Here is a 20,801-nt window from a genome sequence, read left to right on the forward strand (position 1 = left end):
GTCCTTTGATAGTCCTAGGGGAAGCCTGTGGTCCTAGCATCGTTACTGACAGGGCGTCCCTTGTCTGATGCGTTATCCCGTCTTAAACAATCACTTAAGTGGCCTATTTAAAATGATCCATCTTAAATGATCATTACACGGCTGCCCTCACTAAACTGCTTCCCTGATCAGATCATTTGTTCCAATGTGGTACTACCACCTGACAGACAGGAGTCAACTGCTGAAAAATTAACTTCAAAAGAGGAACCTACATGGTGCAAAGATTTAAAAAGTGGCAGGAAATGTCACCTAAGACTGCTCACTTTAAGAAAACCTGATTTATCAAAATCTGAACTTTTGAGGACTGATCAATTAAAGGACCTATGTAGCCCCTGAATACATGGTTTTCCATTAAAAAAAGAAAGAAAGAAACAAAGGAAAACAAACAAATTATTCCAGAACTCAGTGGATTCAAAAGGATTAGATTTGCACAGAATCCTACCTAGTCTATTTAAAAGTCATGTCTACAGCATAATCAGCTGAGTAGATTTGATGCTTACCTTCCTTAAACTTTGGCTCTGGAATGGGTTAAAGAAAACAGATTCAAACCCTCAGATTCAAATTCTCAGATTAAAACGCTCAGATTCAAATGCTCAGATTCAAACTCTCAGATTCAGGTGGAACTAAAATAACCTAGATAGTCTTGGTTTCCTCCAAGCTCACTCTTGCTCTCCAGATTTAAAACTCTTAGTGGATAATGTTGTTGCTGCTGCTAAGTCATTTCAGTCGTGTTCAACTCTGTGCAACCCCATAGACGGCAGCCCACCAGGCTCCCCCGTCCCTGGGATTCTCCAGGCAAGAACACTGGAGTGGTTTGCCATTTCCTTCTCCAATGCATGAAAGTGAAAAGTGAAAGTGAAGTTGCTTAGTCGTGTCTGACTCCTAGCGACCCCATGGACTGCAGCCCACCAGGCCCCTCTGTCCATGGGATTTTCCAGGCAAGAGTACTGGATGGGGTGCCATTGCCTTCTCCAAGTGGATAATGTTACGGGAATATAAAATAAAATATGAATAATTGGAATTGAGGATTATGGAAATAAGAACATGAAAATAAAAACGAGAACATTTTATATAGTCCCCTTGATGTGCTGATATTTCATAGGCAGTATCTTGAAACTTCCGAACCACTCTGTGAGGTGGAATCAATAAACCCATCACACATGATGTGATGGAAGACCGAGAAATGACTCCTCAAGGTTGCTCTACTAAGATGCTCAGAGCCTGGGGACTAAGGGCATAGACTTCACTCTCAAGCTGAACTGAGCTTCTTCTTCATCCTTCCCCAGTCTTGACTTCCCCATCTGTGAAATGGAGGTGGCAACATCAATTTAATAGGGTTGGTATGCCAAGTCCATGACTGTCTTTATAAAGCACCTTGAACAGTGCCAATCATAGAGCAAGGGCTCCATACATAGCCACTGTTGCTATCACTGTTATTATCATAATTATTATAATTATCACAGAGAGGTGATCTGAATCAAAGTTTGCCCAGCTACTATATTAAACTTCAAGAAGTCTTAGGAAACAGTAAGAGTACCAAAGTCCTCTGTTTCCACCTAATGAACATTTTCACAGGAGCATTTTCATATATATGGCAAATTTTATTGATAAATTTTTTTTTGATCTGGCTTGTGTATCTTGGAAAATGAAATTTACAGACAGTACCTGTTTCCTTCTAGTTACCCTAAAGCTGTCTAGATTAATCAGCTTCACTTTCTCTTCCTGAGGGGACCCTGAGTCACTGGGGGGAAAAAACGAACCAGTTAAGAAAGTAAACTTTAAACCAAAAAGAAGGACAAGAATATAAATAAAAAATAAGAATAGATTATATACACTACTATGTATGAATGCATATTTTCAACCCAGTGTTCTAATTGAAAGCTGTACGTGCTATTCTGGGCACTGCAGTAAAAACGATATAAATACAGACATTAGTGACTCATTCCTATTACAAGTTCACAGAGCAACTTTTTCTTTTTTAAATTGCAGGACCCAGAAGAGCTCATCAGGATGAGTGAAAGTGTCGGTCACTCAGTCGGGTCTGACTCTGTGCGACCCCATGAACTGTAGCCCACCAGGTTCCTCAGTCCCTGGAATTCTCCAGGCAAGAAGACTGGAGTGGGTTTGCCATTCCTTTCTTCAAGGAATCTTCCCGACCCAGGGATCAAATCCAGGTCTCCTGCATGGCAGGCAGATTCTTTACAGTCTGAGCCACCAGGAAAGTCCAATGGATGAGTGAGAACAGTGGAAAAGATTAAAAGCTAAAACCAAGAACAACTTCAACAGAGCACTATCAATAAAAGATACAGAGGAGTAACCACTGCTTGCTGCTACGCTTTAACTCAACATGTTGGGATGTGTTTTGACTCCGGGTCCTGGTCTTATTTGTGGCTCTATCCTCTCTGGACACCCATGAACTAAGCCCTCAGGTCCTCGTCCATCTGAGAATTCCACTGTTGGCGTCACCAAGTTTTACAACACCCTCACTCTATTTTTCCACCAGTGGATTTCTCAAAAAGGATTGAAAATGTAAATAAAATATAATATGGAGTCTATCATAGAGTTGCCAATTTTTGCTTTGCTGAGGAAGAACATTCAAAACAAAACTGGATAAAAAAGGAGAAAGCAAAGCTGTTGTCATCCTTTCATACAAGAAAAGCTATTTTCACAGCATATGGGAAAGAAGCCTGGTTAAAGTCTGGCCATTCTCCGGACAAGAGAGTTGGTCACCATATTACACGGTCCATGGTTTTCTCCTGTCCTGGAAAACTAGTAAATATGTCATCAGAAGCAGTCACCTGGTCTTGAACTGGCCATGGGAGAGAGTATTAAGTCACTTCAGTCGTGTCCGACTCCTTGCGATCCTATGCCAGGCTCCTCTGTCCATGGGATTCTCCAGGCAAGAATACTGGAATGGGTTGCCGTTTCCTTCTCCAGCGTTTCTTCCTGACCCAAGGATTGAACCCATGTCTCTCACATCTCCTGCACTAGCAGGAGGGTCCTTTACCTCTAGCACCACCTGGGAAACCCAGAGGAGATAGTGCTTCACACAAAGCACGAGTCCAAGGTCCTGAAATCCCTCATCGCACACATCACAGAGAATGGGTGCTTTTTAACCAGAAACAGTTTCAACCTTGATCTAACTCTGTTCACACAAGAGGAACAGGGAAAACTAGGAAACCTCCCTCCTATCTCTGCTTTTGCATGGTCTACCCTCGTTCAGGAATCCACAGGATCCAGAGATGAAGCTTTCAACAGAAAGAGTAAAACTGTGAAGTCCCTAAAGTATTACAATATTTAAAAATTAACCCTTCTACCAAAAAAAATTTGAAGGGTAAATTAAATTTTTCATTTCACGGTGCTCGTATATATGCTTTGTAGCCTGGCAACCCCTTAGTTTTTAGCCTATATGATTTGATAAATACTCCACAAAAAATGGTATATCATTTTAAATGCAATTATTAGCCTTATTTTAATGACATTTCTCTATTATTTAATCTAAATCCAGGAAGGAAAACATTCTAAAATAGTAGTGAGTACCCACACGAACGGAAATCAACTCAAACTCCTTTAGTTTTTCAGTTTAGATCAAACTAAGGCTATACATAAGAATTTAGTTCTATGTCCTGGCGTGAAGCTTATTATGAGAGCATAGAGAGATAGTCTTTTCCTATCTGTCCATACTTCCTTCCTTCTTGCTTTCTTTCCTTTTTTCTTCCCTCTTTCTCTCTTCTCTTTTTCTTTCCATTCATCTACCTAACCACTTATGTACCTATCATCTATCTACCTTTCCATCCATCCATCCATCCATCCACCTACTCATCTATGTATGTAGGTACCTATCTATCTCTGTGCTGTGCTGTGCTACGTCATTTCAGTCGTGTCCAACTCTTTGTGACCCCATGGACTGTAGTCCGCCAGGCTCCTTTGTCCATGGGGATTCTCCAGGCCAAAATACTGGAGTGGGTAGCCATTCCCTCCTCCAAGAGATCTTCCCAACCCAAGGATCGAACCCAGATCTCCCGCATTGTAGGCAGATTCTTTACCATCTGAGCCACCAAGGAAGCCCACGAATACTGGAGTGGGTAGCCTATCCCTTCTCCAGCAGCTCTTTCCAACCCAGATATCAAACCAGGGTCTCCTGCATTGCAGGCAGATTCTTTACCAACTGAGCTATCAGGGAAGCCCCTATCTATCTCTACCACCATATAATTTTAAATAGGTGATCTATAGATCAACCGCTCCATGACCCCAAAGACATGACTACTTATTGCTATTGAGTTTTAAGAAAGGCTATTAATCTATTTCTCTCTGACATAGAACCTATTATTTATAGGTTATGAGTATCACATTTAAAAGATGTTCTAGCATGGGGCTCATGACTGGCACAACTTGGCATATCCTGACCTCCTTGTATTAAGATTTATTTATCTAGACACGCATATAAGTCCTCCATGAGGTCCTAAGGCAGAAGTGTGTGTATGTGTTGTGTATACATATATTTTTCACATGTATATGTGAGCAATATATATATACAACATACATATATGTATATGTATGAATAGGCAGAGAGCAAGATTATTGATATTGATATTATGGCATTTTAATTGGGCTTCTATTAAGCTGTGATTAGTCAGTTGCTCAGTCCAACTGAGACACTCATGACCAACTCTGTGACCCCATGGATTGTAGCCCACCAGGCTCCTCTCCATGGGATTTTTTCCAGGCAAGAATACTGGAGTAGGTTGCCATTTCCTCCTCCAGGGGATCTTCCTGACCCAGGGATCGAACCTGTGCCTCCTGAATTACAGTCAGATTCCTTACCACTGAGTCATTGGGGAAGCTCCTCTATTAAGCTGAGCTATATGAAATTGCCAATATTCTACCATTTGGGGCCCACAAAAATAGCGGTTTCATATGGTAGAGTCTAATGTTGCTGAAAAACTTAAAGGTCTCAAAAAAACAAAAAAAAAAGGTAGAAAATAAAACAACAAACAGAAGCCTGTTGCTTGCTGTCTCTTTCGCTCAGTCTAGAGGCACCTGTTTGGCTGGGACTACTGCTGTAGGTCAAAAGCTGCTAACTTTTAAGGATCTTTATGGAAATGCAAGTGTCCATGAAAACAGTGGCCCAGGGTAACTAGCAGGGCACCTGGGTCGTCATGAAGTCTCAGAGCAAATGCCTCTACTAGTTTCTCCTCTAGCTGGTCTGAATTGAGTTCCCTTCTGCCCTAATGTGGAGGGCTGTTTCCATGCACTGTGTGTTAGGGGATGTTAGGATGTTCGGCAAGCAGGGCAAGCATGACGGATGTCTGCCTTTTTGGCGTGGTAACATTGTCATCAAAGCTGTGTACACATCAGACACGTTTACCCAAATACCTGTAGAGTGATTCATCGAAAAGGAAATCGTCCCCTCTCCCTCCCTGCCTCCCAGTTTGGCTGCTCAAAGATGCAACAAGGACCAGGTGAGAAGACACAAAGAAACCGAAAGCCAGTCAATCAAGAGAAGCCTGCCCCCAGGCTTCATTCAAGCAAGCCATTCATCGAGCTAATGTGGTGATGGACCTGTCCAATCCAGAACATACCACAAACACATCAGCAACACCAAGTAACATGCAATGACCAGATGATCATCGGCCCCACTGCCATGCTTTGATCGGTTCAAGCTCAGAAAACCATCTCCCTTGAGAGTCCAGATAGTTGGCTTTCCACAAATCAAAGTGAGATTAGAAGATTTGAGGTGAAGTCAAAGGCTTACCAAATCTTTCCTGAATGCCCAAGAAAGACATCTGCCTATTGCCACTCAATTTGTCAATGAGCCTGCAAAATTACCTAGTCTAGTCAGGTCTTTTTCTTTGGGGGGAAATCACTGCCCACACCAGATGGTCTTCCTTCCGGAGGTCGGCATTCAAGAAACTCTCAGGGTACTCCGAGATAATCATGGTGTGATCATTTAACCGAGAAGCTGATGGGCAGGGAGTTAACGAGGTGGCCATCAACGAACTTCTGGCCAGTCCTGAGGTTACTGGAGTTCAAGATTTTCCAAAAGACCCCTGAATCTTTAATTTGATGAGGGCTTAATTTGTGCTGATAAAAGGTAAAATTCTACCAACTGGGGACATCAAACTTCTTTCCCTTTCAAGATGTTTGAGAAGTGAATCTCATGATTAGAAAGCTTGTTGTGGTTTCTCCTTGGATCAGGTTGACAGCCAGTGAGTGTGACCCAACAGTCTCTGTTCCTTCTGATTTTATTTCCTATTTTGAAGGCATTTCTTTGGATTAAGAAGCTTTTCTCTTTGTCATCCTGCCTGTCTTGTAGAAAGTAGGTACTAAGAGTCTCTCCCTACTGATATTATCCTGTGATGGAGTAAAAATAAGTGGTTACACAACTTCCCTGAGATAACTCTAGATTCTTGCCATCTCTAACTGACTGGAAAGCTCTTCTGATAATTTCACATTTTCCCCTAAACATGTGTCTTCTCTTGAAGGGTCTTCCTCCTCTTTACCTGCTTACTAACAATAAACGGAAGTACCACCGTTTCATAGATACATTTTACAAATCAAACCAGAAACATAATCTTTAAGATTGTTTTCTGGTAATTTTATCTATGTGTGCATTTCTCTCGATGCAATATTTCCATAAGTAGCAAGTGAAAGAGGACTAGTAATCAATTTCCACAGCAACCAAAAAGACCTAATGTGCAAATTTCTTTAATGAACAGCAAGAGGCCAATTATATGGACAAGAGTAGGTTTAGTTGGTCTCTTCAACTGAAACTATTACACCAAAGTGGGAATTGCAGAGTTAGTCAAGATTTACCAAACCAAGAATGAGGGCAATTTTTCAGTAGGACAGGTTGCCAGTGAGAAATCTTAATAATATTAAAATAACAGATTTCATACATATATTTGCATATATGGTGCCCCCAAGAGTAGCAAAATTTTAACTTATTTTGTAAGGCAAATGCAAATGGAGATGGCCAGATCCTCAAGTAATTCTATCTAAGAATAGTACTAAACACTGTTGGTTTTTTTTCAAATGTCTATTTTGGTCATATTAAAGAAAGTAATTTAAATTATATTTTTGTAATTAACCTTTTTTCCAGCTTGGGGATAGATGCACTTATACCAAGCAGCAAGATTAAAAAAAAAAAATCAAAGACATAAATCTGTTTAAGATTCTTATAATTATGCAGCAGGCTAAAGTTACTATGATTATAATTATATACAAAGTGGGTGTTGGAGAATTTAGCATCGAGAGATATTTTCATAAAAATAATTAAGGGTTGTAGATGAACCACATTACAATTGACACTCTGTGAATATGCAGTGTGCAGAATTTAATAGAATTAAGCCTTTTCATTTGTAGAATGATCTTGAGAATTTCAAGACTGTCATCATTTTTATTAGCTCTTTTGACCCTCTCAATTTCCCTAATTTAGTGTCAAAGTGTATTGAAGATAGCAACTTTCATAAAACATATTTTGCATCCTAGCAACGGATGATTGGGTAACTGGATAATTTAAGTATTTAGAACTGTGTGCTGACAATTGTTTGGGTTTCTCTGGAAGCTCCCTCCAGACTTGAGAGCTCTCGATGGCTGTTTATAAGAATAATAGGAAGTTATAGGAATAATACCTGCATACAATCAGATAACAGATCTCAACTCTGTCTTGCCAAAGAGCTATTTGATCATGAGTTTTTATGCCTGGGGTTTTCAAAGTGTGACATTGAGGGTTCAGGAATTTCTTTTGCTTTCGTATACCTCCGAAGAAGTCTGTAGTTACAAAGAACTAAGGATACAATTTGTGAGAAATGGAATGGAACTGCAGAGAAAGCATACCACAGCAAACTAAGAGAGGAACTGAGTCACAAGAGATCCGAGGGGAGACCCAGAGTCTGCCAACACTCCCCATTCACGAGTCCAAGACACCGCCTGCTTACCTGTCGAACCCAGCATGCCTCAGCCACACATGCAAACTGTTACCATTACTGTTTTATTCATGAAACATAGTTTTAAATTAAAGGAGTCATTACCCAAAATAAGCACCCTCCATGACATTTGTGCATGCAGAGCATCTGAACATTCACATTTATGTCCTCTGAAAACAGAGCCAACAATTTGCATTCAATATGGAAACGCACACTTTCTTTTTTTTTCCAAAGCACTTATACGAAAATAGCTGTGGCTTGCCATTTCAGAAACCGAGTCATCTGTTAAGCCTGGGTAATGGGTAATAGAGCTCCTCCAACCCCCAGCCCTCACCCCCCCGCCATCCAGTCCTGACTTCTGCGTTTCTTAAACCTACTTCAGTCCCTTCCGCTGCCAGTCTTCACATGTGGTGTGCATTACAAATAAATGTTGGCTTATGTTCATAGGCACAGGGTCTGGGCATTGCCAAAAAGAAAGACTCTCCTGATGAATGCCAGACACACTGCCCATATTCCTTCAGGCAGGATCTTAAAAGGCAATAAAGGAGAATGGTTTCCTGAATGTACAAAGGTGTAAAGAAGGGAACTGAGGTGTTGAAAATTGAGGTAAACCCTGTGGGATCCTCTCTTGGCTTTTGTCCTATGAGTTACATGAATCCAGGATTTTACAGAGAAGTCCAGGAGAAGGTTGTACAAGGGGTGTATTTTGTGCATGCAGGGCGTGCTGTCAGAGGAACTGTCAGAGGAAAAGCAACTTTGCACGGACCCACCGTCTTTGTGTCTTAGCAGAGAGGGCGAGCGATCAGAGCGAGCTAGGCGTCACTGCGTCCTGGCGGCCCCGTGCTGACCTTCACCGTGAGACCTAACTTTTGGGGCACTGCCTTCCCCAGCAGTCATGCATTTGCACCGAGACCACACGAGAGGCTCGCCTCCCACCAGCTAAGTTCATTTCCAGGTAATAGTCAAGCGTGAGAAGGAAAGCCCTTACCTGTCACTGTAGGCAGCGGCAGTGGCAGGGGTGGGCTGGGCGTAGCGGTATGCAGCATAACCACCCTAAAACACAAGGAGAAAGCAGGCTTAGGAACTCAGAGGGGGCTGACTCAGGGTGCCTGATGGTGAGACCCCAGCAGAACAGCAGTGACCCACATCTAGCGAACTCAAGTGGAGGTTAATGAAAGCTTAGTACCAAAACACGCGAGAAAGATGTGGGGTGGACTACCAGCCCCAGCTGGATGTTAAAGATTAGCAGTTGTAAGCAGGAACCCAGAGACCCTCTGAAGGAGATGTACCTACATGTTAATTAATGGTAATCATTTTGGGGTGCAGAGGATTATGGGAGATTATTTAAATGCTTTTTCTACTTTGCTGAACTTTCCAGATTTTCCAAAGTGAGTATGCTTTACCTTGGTTTATCAGTTATCAACTTACATCTTATTCAAACCATCTTTGATTACGTCCTTAAAAATCCAATACAGGTCAAGCTAATGCCCTGCTATCTTTGATATTTATTAATGTTAATGTCTTTGATATTTACTTACAAAAATAAGATAATCCTTTGATTGAAACTGTGTTAGGAGTCTCTTGCATATGTAGTTGTTCAACCACTAAAGCAACGAAAGAAGATTGTCTCTAGCTTTTTAAATGTCACATAATGATTAAAAAAAAGGAATCTTGAGCATTGCTTAAAAATTCTATCTTTTCAGCTCAAGATATCACACTGGTTCAAATGGGGAATTTGTTTGTTGTGGAAAATATGATAAAGCCTTCCAATTTGTAAATGAAATCATTAGGAGAGAGAAAAAAATTGGAGAACAATAATTAACATTTAGTTGTATGTACCAGTAATTGCAATTGTTCAATTAAGCAGAGGACAAGCAAATGGGCATATTCGAAAGGAACTGTGTTCAGTGGAGCACTGATTATCAAACTGTGAAAATAACAGAACTCCTTGCTCAGCAGACCACAGTGATACATCAACCACTGTTGAATGATCTTAGTACAGTTAAAGGGATCCAGTCTCCACTGATAACACGGGGGCCATTCAGGTTCTAAATAGAATATACAGTCCTACGATCCTCTGGGAGAAGGGTTCTCACCCTTGCTGTGAAGCGGCAATTCAGGACACAACCATGTCAGAGGGCTTCTAATAGCAAAATAACTGAATGTTGGGGGGATTTACTGGTAGTATCTTGAGTAAAGCAGTTCATTATTCTTGGCTCCACATACAGCATAGAAGACAGATCAATGAGAAAACTGCAAGAAGCATCTATCAGAACAGTGATAGGTACAGTGGTCTCTGCAATTTATTTCTACTCTTTGCCAATCATAACCAACTTTCAAAGCAAATTTTCTATCACTTACGTGGGCATTCCAAAAAGCTAGTTTCTCCTTAATCAAGCTCCTTCTTTGGATCACTCTGGAGAAGACACCTCCAAGACATTCTGACAGATAATCACGCATAATTTGGAGCCAGTATTTTTACTTTTTTAAAAGTCTCCCTTGAAAAACAATGTGAAAGTTAAAAAAAAAAAAAAAAAGAGGTCTTAGCCAGAAACCACCTGGTGTTCCAAACACCATGTTCTCTAATTAGGACGGAGAAACTCATTAAATGTGCCGAGGAGCTGGGAAACCAAAGCATTTGTCACAGGGAGCACCGAGCTCCAGGTACAGACTGATGGGCTGAGGGGAAATCGGCTCACCCGATTTCTGGAGCCAGTCTTTTCATCAGCTTGCCCATCTCCTCGCCTTTCATCAGGCATTCGCAGAAACACAGGTGTGCACGCACGCACGTGTACTGAACTTAATGAGGTAGGGAGGGGCTGGCACTGACTTCCTGATGGCTCAGAGGCATTAGCTGCCACCAGCTGAAAACTCTGAGTGGAGAATGTGAGCATGCGCGTGCGCGTGCGCGTCTGTGTGTGTGTGTGTGTGTGTGTGTGTGTGTGTGTGTGTGTGTGTGTGTGCGCGCGCGTGCGCGCGCCTGCGCGCGCGCGTGTGTGTTTTCTGTCACTCTCAGACTGAAAAACAAAAGTTACTGTAAAGCGCATTGCATCAAGGGCCATGTCAATCAATCACGATGTGCCGACTGTAAATTTGGTTCCCGGAAAGACTTATAGCAATATCCTACTTGCAAAACCTCTTTGAATTCTGGAGGACTCCCTCAACTTCTGCAATGGTTTCTGTCAATGGAAGTAGGTAGCAATTTTGATAAGTGGGGAAAACTATGGCAGTGCAAACAGAATATACCTAAAATGAACCTCACTGACTGCGATGGTTTAGTCACTAAGTCCTGTCCGACTCTTTTTGACCCCATGGACTGTAGCTCACCAGGCTTCTCTGTTCATGGGATCTTCCAGGCAAGAATACTGGAGTGAATTGCCATTTCCTTCTCCAGGGGATCTTCCCAACCCAGGGATCAAAAAGCCTGGGTCTACCTGCATTGCAGGTGGATTCTTTCCTGACCCAGCCAGCAGCAGCCCCTCACTGACCACTAGGTTGGCGCTTATTGCATTGGTATAAAATGGAGGAGTGTACACCTGGGATCCTTCTGAACAACTGAGGGGCTTGTCTATGAAGCTTTGGGAAGGATCCATTCTCTATTTGCACATGTATTAACCATTTAGAGAAAACAAGTATGGGCTTCCATGTAAGACAGGCACAAGAGGTCAAAGTCCTGACATTTATCTTTGCTATTTGAGTATGTTTACAAGTATTCCTGATTCATGAGTCAAGGTCATAGTTTGGTAAAGTCTGTGGAACCGGTGGAGAGATTTTGACCTTGGTCAGTGATCTCCTAGGTGTCCAGAAGACTTGATGATGAACACAAATGTTCTATACTGGCACTGTCCAATATGGTAGCCACTTGTCCTAAATGTCTACAGAAATCTTGAAATGTGGGGGCTACAACAAATGGCTTTTTAAATTTATTTAATGTTGAATTCATTTGAATTAAAATGTAAGCCACCACATGGAGCTGGTGGCTACAGTACTGGACAGCCCAGGTCCAAGTGATCCCTGGAATTTGTAGTAATTGGACAGAGAAAAAGGGGTAGATGGCTTGACGCCTCTGCTCCTATATACTGCATCATCTTCCTTTGCGATTCTTCTTCGGCATGGAATCCATTTAAGGGGAAAACCAGAGTTGCATACTGACTTGGTGCATGCATGCACACACTGTAAAATGATTTTAAAAATTACAAATTGCTTTAATTTGCCTTTCTAACAGGTGATTTTAATCAATTTTATTGCCCATATTTTGCAGCTTGCCGAGTATAACCAAAGCTTCAGCAAGGTTCTGGGGTAATGTTTGAAAAAGAAGTGCTCACTTTCATTTGTGGTCATCAAAACACAGTCTACCTTAAAACTGATCCTTCCAGACCTTAGGACAAAAACAAAAATGCGTCCTTGACAGATTTTTCCCACCACCAAAGTAAAGGTGAAAAAGAAAGAAAAGGAATGACAAGCACACAATAGTTCTATGCTCCCTACTCACAAAATATAATTTCACATGCTGGGCATCAAAATAGACATGTGATCTTATAGAAAATGTGTATTTTAAATGGTCATTATGGATTTCCCCCTCCCACCCCTGCCCCCACCACCAGAGGCAACCATCAAAGATATTGATTCACAGGCTTGGGAATACTTCCTTTGTTAGCAAGACCTCTGGAGGTCCACGGGGGGAAGTTATCAATTATGTACTTTAATGATGCTCCAATGAAACATTTTCAAAACTGTGCTTGGTGGGATCTTCATCAAGGGAAAGGCAAGGTTTCATGACCACATAGGTTTGGGAGATGTTGAGTTAAATGAAATGAAACTGGTTACTCATTTGTGGAACTTTGTAAAGCAGTATTAATGAGCTCTGTGGATCTCCACTGCATCACCAAGTGGTTTGATGATGGAAATCACATTTTTAACTTGAGAGCATACTTTTGGAAAAAAAAGTTCAAATATCCAAATGGCAAACTGCTGAGGAAGTGAGATGAAATTTTTGTACATTTGTGGGGACACAGGACTTCCTCCTTTCTGAGAATATTCAAGGATCTCACTTTGTCTAAAACAGGTGGATTAATGATATACGTAAAATTTATTCACTCTAATGACACTTGCTGCTGCTGCTGCTGCTGCATCGCTTCAGTCATGTCCGACTCTGTGTGACCCCATAGACGGCAGCCCACCAGGCTCCCCTGTCCCTGGGATTCTCCAGGCAAGAACACTGGAGTGGGTTGCCATTTCCTTCTCCAATGCATGAAAGTGAAAAGTGAAAGTGAAGTCACTCAGTCGTGTCCAACTCTTTGCGACTCCATGGACTGCAGCCCACCAGGCTCCTCCATCCATGGGATTTTCCAGGCAAGAGTACTGGAGTGGGGCCATCGCCTTCTCCGCTAATGACACTTACAAGAGCATTATTTGCAAACTATAAAATCCTTCATATAAATCACTACTCTTTAACTTATCTGCATAATACATACAGCTGTTTTTGAAGTCCAGCTTTTCTTAAAAGGTGAAAATAAAAGCTTATCTCAGAAATTTTAATTATTTGGTTCTCTCCTTAGTCCAAATACCCATTTGTTTCATATTAGATTTCTTATTAAAACTTGATTAATCTCACTGGAAAAAAAATGTACTTTCTTAATTGACTTAATACTGAACAAAAGGGACAATCTCAGGTTAAAGGGAAACCTGTGTAATAAAATTCCCACTTATCATTTTAGTTTTACATTCTTCTTTCATTTTATTTGACAGTTTTTGTGTTGGTTATAGACAAAATTTGGAACTTAGCCAGCTACATGCCAATGCAGGTGTTGGTTTTTGCTTCCCTCAAGTTTGAACAAGTTTGTTCATTTGGGGTTGTTTCATCAGTGAGAAATAGGTTTGAGAGTTATGGCAGAAAATGTGAAATAAATTTATAAGAAGCTACAGTGTATACTGATCCTTGATGCTGAATTATAAAAGGGTTTTGGTTTAACCATCCCCGTTGACTCCAGGAAATTACTAAAATTTTTTTCAGACAATTGGTTCAATGAAAGCCTTGGATTTTTTTTCACTGAGTTTATGTTCACTGAAGCCAGATACATTTTAAGCCAAGAAAGAAACAGCCAAGCCCAATCTCAATTCTGATACACACATAATCTAGCAAAGAGGGGGAAAAAAGATTTCAAGATGAGTGTCTCTCTTCTAGAAGAATTGATATCAAAACTGGAAAATTCAGTTCAGTCTTCCCTCCTTCTATGTTAGAGAATGTCTCCCCTCCCTCCCCAGAATTGTCTTGTTAGTAGGATTTCACAGCAAACCCACAATCAATAGTGATGAGTTTTTCCACCAGCCAGGATTTCATACCTGCAGCAATTTATTGCCATACACAGGCTCTTGATACACTACTCTATAAGGAAACAGAAATGTAATGTTTTCAATGCAAAAATGAAATAAATAAAGAAAATGCATAAGTCAGACAGAAATTCCAGAGCACTTCATTTCCAAGTTTGCTTCTCTTTTGTCACTAAGACCTAGCATGACCCATTAAACCAAAATAAGGACCAAGGAATGCCGAACATTTTTGAGCCACGAATCTCTGTAACTGAGAGTATCAAGCAGATGGGGGTGGGGATCAAACCACCCTCATTGCATTTGTGTTATAATCTGCGTGTATTTTTAAAGAAGGAAAAAGGATACTTTCATGGCTTTTTTCCCTTCCAAGCATATTGCATGCGTGCTAAGTCGCTTCAGTCGTGTCCAACTCTTTGCGACCCCATGGACCACAGCCCACCAGGCTCCTCTGTCCATGGGATTCTCCAGGCAAGAATATTGGAAGGGGGTGCCATTTCCAAGAGATCAAATTAACTTGCTCTCTCATGTCTCTCTTTATCTCATGGTTGGATTTCTTGGGCACACCTGAGGATTTAACTTTGACGCCAAATGATGGAGGCAGTTAAGATGACAGTAACTGTATCAACACCTTTTAAAAAAATACCTTATAATTTTATTTGTCAATTATACTTCAGTAAAGCTATAATTTAAAACAAACAAACATGACCTATGGTGACTACAAATTATTCTTTTTTTCTTTTTAATGCCTTTATTTTTTTCTTAATTTAATTTCAAATAATAATAGATAGAGCAATTGTACTTCAGGAAACAATGAATCAGATCAAAGCTACTAAAGCTAATTTTAACATATGTGACTGGAAACATTACTTGTGTGCGTGTGTGTGTGTGTGTTTGTGTGAAAGCATGGGGGCGTGAGTACGCACGGGTCTGGAAAAGCTTCTTTGAAGATGGATGTCATTAACCCACCATCACTTCATTCAGGTCCAAATACTCACAAGGTCTCAGCAGAACCCTTGGACAGACTGGGGAGCAGTTTGGGATGTGACAGTGATTCGTGAATGAGGCTGATTTTTTCCCGTGAGTGGTTCTAGTTGGAAGTGAAGTGTTCCAGTTCCAAGGCAGACATCAAGGTGATTGAACAGTTTAACAGATGTAGGGACCTGCCTGATAAAGGCGTGTGTGTGTGTATACATATAGTGTGTATATTTTAAGGAACTTCTTTGTGGTCAAGTGGTTAAAATTCTGCACTTCCAATGCAGGGAGCATGGGTTCAATCCCTGGTCAGGGAGGTGTGGTGGGGGGAAATATATGTGCATGAGTGTGTGCGTGTGTGTGTGTGTGTGTGTGTGTGTGTGTGTGTGTGCAGCTTTCCTGGTAGCTCAGCGGTAAAGAATCCGCCTGCCAAACATGAGACCCAGGTTCGATCCCTGGGTCAGAAAGATTGCCTAGAGAAGGAAATGGCAACCCACTCCAGTATTCTTGCTTGGAAAATTCTATGGACAGAGGAGCCTGGTAAGCTACAGACCATGGGATTGCAAAGAATCGGACATGACTGAGCAACTAAACAAACAACAATGAAGAATATGGGATTGGTTAGCCCATCCCTTCTCCAGGAGTTCTTCCTGACCCAGGAATCGAACCAGGGAAGCTCCTAGTTCTACTGAGCCTTCCCTTTTAATTTAGAATTCTACATCTGAGGAACTATGCCTATAGAAGTTCCCCCATCTCTCTCTGTCATTTGAATATTTCAAGTACAGATATTATTCCCTGTGACCGGTCCAGCTTACACACTCTCCATTATCCTCTCACTTCTCACCCTCCTCCTTGCCTGTCTTTCACCACATTCTCAAGTTTGCTCAGTGGAGGCAATGATGTCCTTCTGTTGGCCTAGGGCATAAGGGTTGAACTTTGCAATTTGATCCATTTCATGGGCTCAAACCACAGTGTCAGTGAAGATGTCTGGGCAAAAGATTTCATCTCTTTTCTGAAAGAAATGTCTCCTCCTCTGGGGAAAAAACAATGGAGGTGATGGGTAATAAGACTGCTCCTTGATTAGGACCAGGACACAGATGGTAAAGAATTTGCCTGCAATGCATGAGACCCAAGTTTTATCCCCAAGTCAGAAAGATCCCCTGGAGGAGGGCATGGCAACCCACTCTAGTATTCTTGCCTGGAGAATCCCATGGACAGAGGAGCCTGGTGAGCTACAGTCCATGGGGTTGCAAAAAATCAGACAGGACTGAGCAACTAACACACTTGATAGAACCCTGTGCACAGAGAGTGAGGTGATGTGGAGTGTGAATATCATGTTTCTTACACAGGAGACACTTAACTTCCGGATGAGCTGTTGCCTTGCCACCTGGTGATTGACCAGAACCCCCGAGCTGGCCCACACAGAAAGCAAAGTCTCAGGAATAAACACTTGGGAGTTTTATCTGGAGAATTTCCATTTTCCATGTTCCAAAAACTACTGACACCTCTGTCCTGAGCTCAAACATCACTGAAATGAGGTTGCCTCTTGAAGATCCATGGATGGCAGAGTGACATGAATTCAGAAATAATGTATAGAAGTCACGGTGTCACCCAGAACCTCTTTATAATGGGATCTAGGCATGATACAAAAGTGCCCTGGAATCTTATCCAGACATATTTGCTAGATAGCCTCACAGTTGCATTAAGTGTAAGAAAGCTTTGTTGTGGTTGTAGCCCACCAGGCTCCTCTGTCCATGAGATTCTCCAGGCAAGAATACTGGAGTGGGTTGCCATTTCCTGACCCAGGGAACTAACCCACGTCTCCTGCATTGGCAAACGGATTCTTTACCACTGAGTCACCAGAGAAGTCCTGTTAGGAAGCTTAGGGCTTTTTCAATAAAAGGGAGTAAGGTTAATATTTATATTCTGTATCATCTCTCTCTCTTTTTCCTATCCTTTCTTTCCTTTCTCCTAGTGCTCAGAACTCTGTTATCTTACTCTAGTTTCTACTGAGAGCTTGTCGGGTCTTTTTTTTATATCTAGTTCTATTATCATGTCCTTTCCTCCATTTTCAATAGTTATCTTTTGATCTAATTCCATATTCTTTGCTATCTCCCTGAGTGGGTGAAGACACATGTCCTGGCTAAGTTTGGTTCAGCAACCCTTATTTTCAGCTCCTCGATCAAGGTTGGCCTTATGAGATCTCTAGCTTCACCCTTCAATCTAATGGATTGCTTTGCAAGTCCAAGGATCGTGGTTCTTCAACTTTCAAACAGTTGATCCTATCCATGTGTTGCCTCTCCTATTATTTCTATATTTCTTCATTAACCTAGTCTACTTTTTCTTCTTTTTCTATTAAAGTATGGTTGATTTGGGCTTCCCTGGTGGCTCAGTGGTAAAGAATCTGCCTGCAGTGCAGCAGACACAGGTTAGATCTCTGAGTCGGGAACATCCCCTGGAGGAGGGCATGGTAACCCACTCTAGTATTCTTGCCTGGAAAATCCCATAGACAGAGAAGCCTGATGGGTACAGTCCATAGGGTCGCAAAGAGTTGGACATGAGGGCTGAGCAACTGAGCACAGCACAGAGCTGATTTACAATTCTGTGCCATGGCCTGCTTTTTAATTCAAAGGAGTTTATGGAAATATGTGCCACTTAGCAATGACTGAATGTGTAGGTTTGATAGGCTAGTTATGGAAGCTCAATTGCTACCTTTTCAAATAAGTGTGTGTGTGTGTGTGTGTGTTATGCCCCAGGTAGAAGAGACCCAGGTACTGACCTCTGTGACCCTCCTTGCTGACTTAGAAGACCTCTCTGTCCTCTGGTGAGTAGCCATATGCACTGGGTCAGAGCAGGGCAGGCAGCCTTTTTCCTGCAGAGCTGGGCTTCCCAGCAAGATGATTTTTCTTTGCACTCAGCCCAAAGGAGCATCCCTGGTTTTTAACCTTCATTTCTGGCTCACAGCATCTTATAACACATCCACTGCCTCCAGGTCCGTCAGGGTATCTATGATCATCACTGTCTTTTTCTCTCTCTCTCTCCTCAATCCTCTCTTCCCTGCAAAGTTTAAGAGGAGATATTTCTACAGAGGAGGTTCTGACTTTCTAGTTACAGGGATCCATGCAGGTCTTTCAAATGCTATTTGCTTCGGCAGGGCTGGGAGATGCCTGAGGGCTCCACCATGATGTGGGAGGGATGGGGACCTTGGGCAACAAAGAGGAGCATGTGCTGGAGAAAGTGGGGTGTGTACAAAAGGTCAGTGGTCCTGGCTCCCATGCTGTTGTCTGGGTTGCTCTGATCTACTGTCAAGACAGAACTATCTGAATAGGAAGAAGTGGAGAGCAGACTCCCATTATCTCCCTTAAAAGTAACTGAAGCCAGAAGCTTACAACTCTGCCCAGTAAAATGAAAAAAGAAACAACTGATTTAGACCCAGTAGAGGTGACCAGTTTGTCTAAGACATGTCCCAGATCCCCTCAGGATGGCCCTAGACCTACTCACTGCACATTATTTTTAATGAGATTGAACGAGCCAGCCACAAACTTCCTTTAAATAAAAACAGAACCTTGTGTGTCTTTTTATGAACCTCTTTAGTCATCATTTCTTTTTTTTAAAAAAGGGAGCAGGGAGGACATTTCCAGTTATCTGAATATAGCTGTATCTCAAAGGAGATGTAGCTGTATCTCAAGGGCTTGTTGCTGCTGTTTAGTCGCTAAGTCATGTTCGATTCTTTGCAACCCCTTGGACTGTAGCCCACCAGGCTCCTCCATCTGTGGAATTTCCCAGGCAAGAACAATGGAGAGGGTTGCCGTTTCCTTTTCCAGGGGATCTTCTTGACGTGGGGATCAAACCCGTGTCTACTGAACTGGAGGCAGATTCTTTACTGTCTGAGCCACCAGGGAAGCACCAACTAAGTCCTTACTTCCTCCATATGCATGCTCCATCCAGAAGCTACCCTAGGGGAAGGGGATAGATTGATGTTTGTGATCAGTGGATATCTGAGGATATGGAGGAGGGCCAGACTCTTTAGCCCCTGCCTGTTTCTCTATTTAAAATGGTACAAACTCAAAGCTTGGAAAAAGAGGACTTGAGAAGGAGTGGATGGAGGTAGACCCACAAAAAGGAAACTGGTTGTTCCCTGGGTGAATAAAAGACAGGTAGGTTGTTCTTTCATTTTATTAAGGGAAAAAAAAAAAAAAAAAAAAACTAACCCACAGATTATAATAAATATACTTAATATAATAATAATAAAACCCAAGTTTATCATTGATGGAGATTAATACTCTGGCTCAAAATTGTAATTATTTGAAATTCAAAGGGAAGAAAATTAAATAACTAGCATCTTTCCTATTTTCTAGTAAATTGCCTCAATTTGATCAGGAATATGGCTATATTTTTCTTTGTTATCTAGTCTATAAAACAACAAATACGATTCCACTGAATTTATCTGAGGTCACTCATAATGAAAATAATGATGTGATTTAGAAGATATCCCCCATTTCTTTTAAGTTGTGTTTATTCCAAGTCATTTTCATAACACTGATGCTAATATCATACCATCAGTGAATAACTACCTCTAGATCAAGTTAGATAAATTTAATTATGGCCCCATAATGAGAAACATCCTCCTTTTCTCTAAAAGTGAGAAGCTTAATAAAGTGGTACCATTTAACAAACAATCCTAAATAGGCCTAATAATTCTAAGTCAGGTAACTGTTTTGGGGCAATAGAGGGAAATCAGGGGTTGAAAAACATAAGAGTTGAATGCTCAAATGGATCTATATCTTGTTAGGAGATGTTTCTTACTAAAACCATCAATGTGGGGAAAGAAAGAGAGAAACAGGGACTTGAGGGGAATCTTTCTAGGGCTGTCGTGATAAATAATTCAATGTATACAAGAAAACATTAAAAACATTAGCCATGAAAATATCTTTTCACCCTCTACAGCTGGTAACTACAGCTGTCATCTTAAATATTAGACTGAAAACACAGAGACCCCAATTGGGCATTTGGGAGAGAATTTCTTTTCGCAGCAAAGTCTTTAATTGGACACGGGGAAAAAAGTCAGTATTTTATTTATTTTGAATAAGTACAACTCTTTTATTCTGAAATGAATCAAGGAGTTCATTCCACTCACTCAATAGCACGACGGCTACCGTGAGCAGAAGGCCGTCTGTCCTCCGAGACTTTGACTCTTTCCCACGGGAAGCGGAAATAGGTGACACCCAGCTGAGAAATCGCAGCAAACTTGTAAAAAGAATGACTCCGGCGAGAAACAAGGGTGGCATGCATGTTAATGGATACTTACATAAATGTCTGCACCATAAAATCCATCCTGGTAAACAACACTGCAAGGGTGCACACACAAAGAAAAACATTCATATTAGTGCGCTTCCCCATGCACACACACCAACCCCTGCACCGGCCAAGTTAGTCTGGTCACAAGGGCCAGCCGAGACGCAGGAACCGGGGATCGTTTCCACACTGGTTAAGGAGGCTGGAGACAACGGCAGTCTGTCAGACTGAGAAAAA

General features: G+C 41.6%; 1 protein-coding gene across 13 annotated transcripts in view; it reads right to left on the reverse strand.

Annotated features, from left to right (window-relative positions):
* RBFOX1 (RNA binding fox-1 homolog 1) overlaps window positions 1-20,801 on the reverse strand; it is a 2,434,604-nt gene that overhangs the window by 34,847 nt on the left and 2,378,956 nt on the right. For 8 of the 13 annotated variants that reach the window (XM_027528154.1, XM_027528150.1, XM_027528155.1 and 5 more), the window contains 2 exons: window positions 14,310-14,352; window positions 8,956-9,020 (listed from right to left, as the gene is read on the reverse strand). In XM_027528154.1, the coding sequence (XP_027383955.1) occupies window positions 8,956-9,020; window positions 14,310-14,352 (108 nt within the window). Of the gene's footprint in view, window positions 1-8,949; window positions 9,021-14,309; window positions 14,353-20,577; window positions 20,618-20,801 lie in introns of those variants that run through there. The other 5 variants (XM_027528156.1, XM_027528151.1, XM_027528158.1 and 2 more) reach the window with 2 other exon arrangements.

The sequence above is a fragment of the Bos indicus x Bos taurus genome, chromosome 25 (assembly GCF_003369695.1).
Source record: "Bos indicus x Bos taurus breed Angus x Brahman F1 hybrid chromosome 25, Bos_hybrid_MaternalHap_v2.0, whole genome shotgun sequence".
Classification (NCBI taxonomy): domain Eukaryota; kingdom Metazoa; phylum Chordata; class Mammalia; order Artiodactyla; family Bovidae; genus Bos; species Bos indicus x Bos taurus.